Below are 9684 nucleotides of genomic sequence, written 5' to 3' on the forward strand. Positions count from 1 at the left end.
CCCCAGCAGTCACTCCCTGGAGAATGCTGCGCTGGAGAGGAGTGACGTGCTCTCATGGCAGGGGAAGAGAGGCAGGATTCCACACCATATAAATTTATTAAACCACCCGGAGTACTCTGAGTCACAGAAACCAGGCTCAGCCTACAACCAGCATGAGCGAGGATCCCTCCCTGCTTTCACAGGAGTTCCCAGAGAACCCGGCAGCTTCCCTGCACAGTGACAGACAGGTTGTACGTTTGTGCATGCTTGAGATCAACAACAAAAAGATTAAGCTGCTTCACTTTGGTTTTATCCTGCATATGAGTAACAGCGCTCATGGGGACTCAGGACCAAAAGGGGCCACAAGCCTGGATGCAGTTGCCATAATCACCACCGGCACACACCCCCTTTCCCTAACACATCCACCAGCTTCACGGTACAAGTGGCTGGATTTTTGTCCCCAGTACTCTGAAGGCAAGTTCTCCAAGCCCCCCCAAGGCTCTCCTTTTCCAAATGCAGCTCTTCATACTGCGTACTGACTTGTCCTTGAGCTGACACACGCTGACCCTTCCGTGTGTCTGCTCCCCAAGTACCCGCCAGCAGTGACAACAGCCCTTGGCCGCCTTCACCGTTTTCACCTGAGCAGAATTCTGCACCTTTTCCACCTCTAATTTTATACAAGTTGGTCAACGACTGTTCCTTATCAAAGGGCTTGAAAGTCCTGGGAAAAGAGAGCAGGGACGTAATGGGGGTTACGGAAACGAACACAGAGTAAAAGAAGGGTCTGAAAAGCTGCAGGATTACAACTGTTACCAGATTTTCTCATAATTGCTGTAGGCATGTGACATTAATCACCCAGAAATTACATTTGAGGTAATTTTTACCTGCCTTTAGATCAGGAAACCTCAATTACCCACCTTTCTCCACAAAAATCTACAATACAGACCTTCCCTCTTAGTCTGTACTCACCACCTCTGAACTCCACCAGTGTAACATGACTTTACAGTCCTTACACGCTAAAAAAAGCCACCAAATGCAAAATTAACAACATATATGAATCTATCTTGCTCTGAATACTTAATACCACCCTTCTCGGCCATCTCCTGCTGTTGTTCCTAGTTCTCCTCTCTGAAGGGGCTGGGATGTGTACCATACAACAGCCCTGTGGCTGCAAGAGGCACCTTCCACCTCTTCCCCGACAGATCACTTGAGGGACACTCTCTGCTTCGCGACGTCACCCCATACTCTCTCCTCCTGAACAGCACAAACTACCTTCCTCTTAGGGCATGCCAGGACATAAAGACAGGATCAGCACACACAGAGCTCTATGATTTATATTGTTATTTGCTTTGTTACGATGTTCAGAGCCTGCCAGAAACCCGCCGTGCAAAGGAAGGCAGCGCAGCCACAGTACTCAAACGATTTCAGTGGAGAGTAATTAAAAAACCTTTAAAAATGTTTGCATATACATAAACGCAAATGTACTCAAGTGACAGAGGTTAAAAAAAAAGGAACAAGCAAGTCCTTATCTGGATGAACAGCCCGTAAAACCTAGTTTAAACAAAATACTATACTCCATCCGCAGAAAGAATCTAGTTTTGTTTCCGCAATAAAAAGCCCTTTCATGAAGCAGGGCTCTCATTTTCTTTCTGTGCATCACTTGGTTTTCTGTCCATGTCCTTGCTTCCTTTCCCAGCTCCCCTAGATGCGCTGCTTCAGCTACTACACCCTTTCTCACTCCCCTCCCACCACCGCCCAACAGCTCTCGTTTCCCCGGGCAGGCTCCCACCAGACCAGAGCCAGTGCTCCTCCCCCACCTCACTGCAGACCAGCTGCCCCCTCCCATGCAGCTAACACAGACCCTCCCCATCCCATCCCCGAGAAAAATGGAATTTAAACCTGGCTCCTGCTACATCAGAGCACCTCAGCACGAAGGCATTTTAGTTTAGAATTTTTTTCCTGAACCGGAGATTAAATTAAAAAAGCCCAAGGAAATAACACAGAAGGATGGGACAGATCTCCCCAAAGGTCCGTCAGGGGAGAATGTGGCACCTTGAGAGCTGAGTTTGGTGGGTTGGTTTGTTTGGCTTTACAAAAGGTGCTGAGAGCGACAACCACATAGAGCTTAAATACTTACAAAAGCATCAAGAAGCACCACGTCCAACTATCAGATACTGATAGGCTGAAAAAGCAGCATCCAAAGTGGTGAGTGGAGTCAGTGCTCAGATGGGCCCTGTGCGGGCTTTCTGCAGGGCAGCGATGCTCTTGGTAAGCATCACCTCAGCAGCAGCCTGCCAGGAACAGGGTTATGCCAACGCAGAAGCGCGGCAAGGTCGGACAGGCAGGGCGCATGGTGCAGAGGCAGTGTTCCAGCCCTCAGAGACAAGGCAACGCCAGGTATACAGCACCTTTTCCCAACCTGGCACCCAGGACAAGGAGCAGACGTGTCAGCGGAGCAGCCCAGCTGAGCAGGGAACTCACGGCAGGGCTCTGGTGCCAACAGCAGCGCACAGGAGGAGGAATTTCAAACACTGTCCACTCAGTCCCAGGAAAGCCAGACCTGAGCTTCAGCTGACACCTGAAAGGAATGCAGCAAAACCAAAAAGAACAACGACCTCCAGTCGGTGTCGGTGCCACAGGTCAGCTCCTTTCCTCCATGGTCACCAAATTCAGCCTTACTATGTTTCTACGACCGAGACACAGATTGTCACCTGAGCCAACTCCTGCTTCTGCGTCTTTCCACGTCTTACTGGAAAGACTTTGGATTGAAACAGAAACAAGAGAGAATAATCTAGTTCTACCAATAACGATTTTCAAACACAGAGCGTGTCCCTACGGCTTCAATTTGGCCCTTTAAACCAGGACAGGAGCCTCTTCCTGCGCCACAGTCAGACAGTGAAGAGTCTCAGTCATGGGAGTTTGAGGGCAAAATCGCATTTCACTGGTTTGGAAAGCCCGACCTTCACCCCACCCAGCAAAACATTATGAATTACAGATACAGTGGCCTCTCCTCCATTTGAAAACAGATGGCACGTGCCTTGAAACAGCAAAGACCACAAGCAATTCAAACAGGCTCCTCTTCAGAAAAAGGGTAGAAGCTACAACACCAACTTGACTAAGTCTGTTCCTTGCCACAGCTCAGAGACAGTTTCCAGGGACCTCACTACCTCCACGGTGCTGACAAAATTCAAACACCTGCAATAAGAGCCACAGCTTTAAATCCTGAAAACAAAAGCTTTTTTATTTTTAGTCATCCCTTTCATACTATGAAGCCCTTCCACATACTTGTCATTTCTATATGTTCTCTTCACATTTTTTCCTTTTTCTCTCCTTTTTAGAATGTTTTTCTATTGAGATTTAAGTCGCTCCAGGGCTCTTTTTCCAGATGAACTGCCAGCATCCCAGATGCACTGAAATGAAAAGAATTTGTAAAGCGAACACAGAAAATACCAGGCCCAAAACCGAGCGTGAATACCACAGGCTGATTTCTTGAGGAAGATTTGGAGAGGGAAATGCCTCTTCTACTTACCACAAATTCTTTTTTCTTTCAACCTTCTGACCAATTTTGTTCACCCATGGCTGGAACAGAAACTATTCAAGACGCTGAGGGCTGAAAAAACCCACGCCCCCCCATCTCGAAACTTCAGCTTTCCAATAATGGCACTTATTTAGCTGCAAACATCACAATGCAAAGCCTCAGCAAGTGTCTGGAGTTCAGCTCTGAACGGAACTGTTATTCTGCAGAAACTCACTGCCGCTCCGCCAGAGAGAATGAAAGCGCTCTAAGATGTCGAGCAGTAACTCCCACTCAAATCACACTGGGAAATATTAGAGGTTGCTGCGTGGTTCATTTTGATAGCTTGGTAAGGGAAAAGCAAGGCAAAGAGAAGATGTCAGCTTCTGTAAAGCAGAGAAATGTCCCGTCCAGCCATGTCGGCCTTTGTGACTTTCTGTGCCTACGAATCACAAGGACAGACACCGAGCATGAACGTATTTAACGCTGCCACATCTCCAGAAGGAGTAAAGGATCTCCTCACCCCTAACCCAGCAGGACGCCATGCTCTGTTAGACCAGCCCTGCCTCACAGCTTTCAGAGAACACTGTCGAGGTCCCTTGGAATGGCAGCACAGCCACCAGCCACTCCTCCCAGTTCGGTATCAGCCACAAACATGCTGAGGGTACAACCTGTCCCATCGCCCCAGTCATTAATGAAAATTTTAAACAGAATTGGCCCTGCTATCAAACCTTTGGGTACTTCACCTAGTGACTCGCCTTCAGCTGGACTTTGTGCTGCTGATCACCAACCTCTGAGACAGGTCCTTCCCGTGGTGACACAGGTCCTGCAGCAGCACACACCTCCTGCCGTGATAAGAACATGTCTCTCAGGCCAGCCCAAGCGAGAGGCCCCAGGCACTCCCTGCAGCGCTGCAGCGCCAGACCGGCAGACCTCCACCCTCTTTTGGGGTCAAGGCCCTTGATGGTCCAGGGACGGCTGCTCCAATAACTGCTGGAGAAAGGGCATTGTGTCACCACCATAGCCAAGAGCATACAGGCTGGTCCCAACACAGTCCAAGGTCCCCATCCGCACTGCTGTGCCGTCCCAGCACTCTGGAGTGATGCTCTAGGCTGACTGTTCCATAGGCCTGTCTTAAGCAAGAGCTAAAAAGGTGCTTGACACTCCCTAACCAGGGGTGATTGGGAACAAAAGCTCCAATCTCCCTTTGATCAAATACCCCCGACAGAGCTCAGAGCAACTTGCCAGAAGCCAAGGTCTCTAGAGCTGTCCTGCCCTGGCAGCAGCCAGCACTCCAGCTCCTCAGAAGGTGCCAGGAGTCCCTCAACAGTCTCAGAAGTTCCCAGCACATCTAGAAGCAGCACCCAGGAACTGCCGCACCAGCTGCTGTTTCTGAACCCACTTGGAGAACTGGAGTAACCTCCCTGCGAAGGGTATTCCCATGCCCTTGTAAACCCGGTTATTGCCTCTGATGTACTTGATGTGGCCAACCTTGCGATAAAGGGCTCCAGTGACGCTGGCCAGGCTAGGAGGCCGTTCACGATTTCAGTAGTTGGCCAGTTTGCCTGCAAACCATTTGCACTGTTAAGTTAACCACTGCTGCTGGCCGCTCTTGAATGTGTGCTTAAAGAAACTGCACACCATCAACTGGTATTAAAAAGCCAGAAAAAAAACCAAACAGGAGTAACAATGTGTTCCAGTAACACCATTAACAGCAAATCTGCACAAGCAACTTCATGGTGGTTCTTCATGCAAAAAGAAACGGTTTCAGCCAAAGAGAATACTTAAATACTCCCCACAAAACAAGAAAACTTAAGAATTCTGTTTCTAGACCAGACTCCACTGCAGTAGTGAAATAAAAGGAGCTCCCCTGCCATGTAAGGGATCATAAATGTTCACCTGCAAGGGAGTCCAGCATGGCAGACTGGCTGCAAACCCAGACTCCAGGGTCCGGCTGGCCCAGCAAAGTCACACAGCCCCAGTGCAAACTACGGGACAGGACATATTGCTCCCAGTGAGCCGTCTGTCGCAGGAGGAGCTGCTCCTCGAGAGGACGTTTAACACCACACACATTGCTGCTGGGCAGGACATCGGCACAGAGCACCACTGTGTCTGCAGCGAGCACAGGCTGATGGGACCAACCCCGACACTCTTCCTTTCTCCCAGCCTCACGAGCCAGAGCCGCAGGAAGAGGGATTTCATCAGCTGAACCGGGTCACCAGCTGCTCACAAGCCTCAGCAGTGACCACAAAAGGCCAGGAGACACCACAGTGAAAACCACCTCTTGGACTTGACACTGCGCCCACTATACTGGGAGCAACCGTTTAACACTGCGCCAGGGCTCAAAGCCCCAGCGTATGGTTAGCACTAGTCTAAGGTCTGACAGGAAGAACAACATCCAGCATGAGTTCTACAGGGTTCTTGTGAAAACCCGGGATGTCCAAGACTATCCACCGCGAATACAAGTACAGCGAGCAAGAGAGCAACGATCCAACACCTGCCCACCAACCCTGAGGGCTGACCCGCTTAGCACAAGTTAAGCAAAACCAGCTCCAGAAGAGCTCAGAGTGCGACACAGAAACTGGGGGACAAAGAGCCCAGCACTCCCACTCTCCAGTATGACCAGCAAGAGCTGGGGGAGCTCTGCACCCTGTCTGAGGTTCATCTACTGTGCTCAAGCTTCTCTTTACGGTTACTGCAAAAAAACAGAAAAAGAAGTTATCACGTCTCAAGGAACAAAACCAACGCAGAGTCACGCTTCTACCAAGTGCCTTAAGCCATGTGCACACAAAGCGGAAAATTCCGTCAGGAATGTAAACAGACACGAGGGTTTGCTGCCGCTTTCAACTTCCTGCAGCGTGCATCGACAGCCAAGTAAAGCATGAGCAGTCGAGAGACTTCAAAGAGTTTCTCCAAACTTTACAAGTACACTCTCACACACGGAACATATCGTTCAGTACTGTGCTGTATTTGAAACAAAACCCAGCAACGTGAATCCTCTGATCGCAACGAAATGCTTTGCTCAAACAAAACAACACTTGGGCTTTCAAATCGATTCTGGAATCCAAGTAATCAGCCTCCAGAAAGCTGAGGCCAGTTCAGTAAGTCATTAAAAATTGCAGGCAGAAGACATTTTCTGCTCTACATGTTTCATTAATTGAGAATTAATTGATAAAAAAATATAGGTATCACTCTATCACTCATTGTTTTATGAAAAATCAGCATTATCAGACAACCATTGATTTTAACTCTGCAAACACAGCCAATAAAGGCAATGCCAAAGACAAATTGCTTTGATGCAACAGAGTATCACGGGGCACCAAAGCACTGATTTCACTGAAAGGAACTAAACTGATCTAGCAAGTCTGATTCCACAACAGGAGAGGTCACCTCCTGCTGTCCAGGCCGCTCCACATGCCAATGGCATGACTTATCTGACCTCGCGGAAGCCAAGGTCAGGGAGCTGAGCAGGTTTTTCTGCAGCTCTAGTTTCCTGATCCTCTGCCACGGGGTCAGAAAAATGCAAGTGGAAAGAACCGTGCTGGGAGGCTGTGCTTGTCAGAGCTGCTTCCAGCCAAGGTTTACACTCCGGAGCCGGAGAAGCCTGGGAACTGCTCCCAACAGTGTGGCAAGTGACTGAAAAATTGAGTGGCAAAAAAATTATTGGTCTGGCAATGTAGCCCTGCAGAACTAAACACTTGGAATGGCTTTATAGAGAAACCAGCCCCTGGTCCACAGAGACTGGAGGGGCCTACGCAGCGCTAACAGGAATTGTACTCCCGATTCTTCAGAAGCAGCACAAAGGCACGTGTTTTGGAGTTTAAACCACCCCGCAGTCTCAAGTTTCATGTCTGAAAGTCTATGGTGGGATCAGCCATGGTACCTGATCAGCATTAAACAAACGGTCTTACACCCTTGCGAAAAGCAGCCTCCAGAGCCAGCTGCTACTTCTCGCATCTCAAACCGTGCAATGACATCTAGGGCGAGCGCTCGGCTATCGTAATATTCAAAGAAATCAGAATTTTACACAACTATTTCATTATGATTTTACATACACATCCTGTAAGTACAGACTCGGGCAGACGGCTGTCAGGTGAAACTTCATCTGAAAGAAATGAGGAAAACTAAAGACATGGAAAGCAGAGACGCTGTTCTGAGAGAAAATTCAGAAGGTTTTTGTTAACCAGTTCTCAGGTCTATGCTCCAGCAATAAAATAAAGCACTAAATCGGTAAACACAAAGAATTCTCTTGTGTCTCACCAGCTTTCAGGCAGTTTTTACAGACAGTGAAGTAGCTCCAGAGCTGTTTCACTGAGGATTAGATAATGATCTGCGTACCGCTGGATTCGGAAACACAGGGCTGAGCGATGCAGCAGGAAGTTCCCCAAGGCCACCAACCGTCCACGGGCTGAGCACAGACCCCAGCTGCTTAACAGCAGCCACCAGGCCCTCCACTAAACCCAAGATTCTCTGAATTCTGAACAAGAATGACCAGGATCTGTAAATGAAGGTTTTTAACAGTGCCAAGATTAAAATATCGTCTTCGAGCAGCTAAAAAGCTTCTGGAACCAAATGCTCTACTGGAACCAGCTGCTCCACCAGCATCTGTTCGTTTTTAAGGGAACGTTAAGTGTCACAGACCTGAACAACTCATTCCTCTCATTTTTTAAAGCTGCTGCTACGAATCCTATTTGAAGAACTTACAGGTTAAATTCCTGAAGAGCGATAAGGCCTGCAGCCGCCTCAGGCATTTTCCTGATGGAAATAGGAGCAGAGGGGCTGTTTGCACATTCAGAGCTCAGTCAGGAGTGCTCAGAAATGGGAAGAATAAATAAGCTGGGGACCAAATTCAGGCCCATTTTAGACACGTCTATTGATGTTCAAATTTAGGAATTGCAATTCTCGGGATTCTTAACCGTGTCCAAAACAGTCATTAATTCAGCCTTAAGTATCATGTCCTCCTAACAGTCGTTATCTAGAGTCCGCACTGCTGGGACCATGGCCAATAGTCTGATCACACACAAATATTTCCTATTTCTGCGTTAAACTGCATTCAATTAAGTATTTCTTTGAGCAGCCCACCACAAAGTGAACACGTCTTATATACTAGATTATACCTGCAACTTTGTCCCGAATAAGTTTTGCAGATTCCACTTCGCCAATACTGCTAAAAAGACTCCGTAACTCATCCTGCGTCATGTTCTGCGGGAGGTAGTTCACGATTAAATTTGTTCTACCAATATCGTCCCTGCAATCTTCAGCCATGTGGTCTTCATAACCATTAGACATTGTATATATATCTGCAAAGAGAAAAATCTCAGGTAAGTTCTAGGTCATTACATCTCAGTAAGCCAAACTTGCTCCACCTGGAAGAAGTTTCAATGCTTATTTAAGGAAAAAAAAAAAAAAGAGAACAAGCAACTGTTTCAATGACACATTTTTTCTGCTCACAAAACAAAATATTATTTGTTGAAATTTCCAAGACAATTCATTCTTTCAGACCAACCAGCACAGCATTTTACAAAACGACGTCCCATTACAGAGCTATTAAAGGTTTGGAGGTTTATGTTAACAAAAAGCACAAGACAGGTTTTGTCCCTGTTCTGTGAACACCAAAGCACTCAGAAGTGCCCAATTAAAAAACAGGTTCCCCACAGCCAAGCACTTGACTAGCCCGAACCCAAACTGCCGCCTCAACTTCACTCCAGTTCTGCCCAGACCACTCAAGACAGACCGAGGAGCAGCGGCCAGACCTGCCAGTCCCAGCTCAGTATTTCAGCCGGGGACTGTTCACGTTCTCAGTGTTTTCTCCTTCATACCTTGCTCAGCCCACACCTTAAGGCCCTGGCGTTAGCGGTCACCCGGGGGTCTCCTGTGCCCAGCTGCACCTACGAAACAGATGAATCCGTGGGAGAACACTTCGGTGCATACTGAGTACCTGAGAGTTTCTATTTTTTCACCTTTATTAAAAAAAAGCCTTGAGAAAACACCCAGAAATCCCCTCGCACAAAGACACTGCCTTAGTCCTCATCAGCAGGGACCGAGCGCTGGGGCAGAGCACGTCTACAGCTCCCGCCCTCGACAGGCCCTGCCAGGTCAGCAGATTTTATAATGCTTCTGCAACTACTTTAAATAGTCAAAACCAGGATTCCTAAACCCCATCCTGCAAGAGAGAGCAACAAGGTTCCGCA

General features: G+C 48.0%; 1 protein-coding gene across 2 annotated transcripts in view; it reads right to left on the reverse strand.

Moving 5' to 3' along the window:
* The window catches only part of ELAVL1 (ELAV like RNA binding protein 1), a 22121-nt gene extending 13330 nt beyond the window's left edge, over positions 1 to 8791 (reverse strand). The window contains exon 1 of one of the 2 annotated variants that reach the window (XM_010140218.1): positions 8611 to 8791. In XM_010140218.1, the coding sequence (XP_010138520.1) occupies positions 8611 to 8782 (172 nt within the window). In that variant the 5' untranslated portion in view covers positions 8783 to 8791. The remainder of the gene's footprint in view (positions 1 to 8610) is intronic. The other variant, XM_010140219.1, reaches the window with a different exon arrangement.
* Positions 8792 to 9684: the final 893 nt, after the last annotated feature.

The sequence above is a fragment of the Buceros rhinoceros genome, unplaced genomic scaffold (assembly GCF_000710305.1).
Source record: "Buceros rhinoceros silvestris isolate BGI_N320 unplaced genomic scaffold, ASM71030v1 scaffold14987, whole genome shotgun sequence".
Classification (NCBI taxonomy): Eukaryota; Metazoa; Chordata; class Aves; order Bucerotiformes; family Bucerotidae; genus Buceros; species Buceros rhinoceros.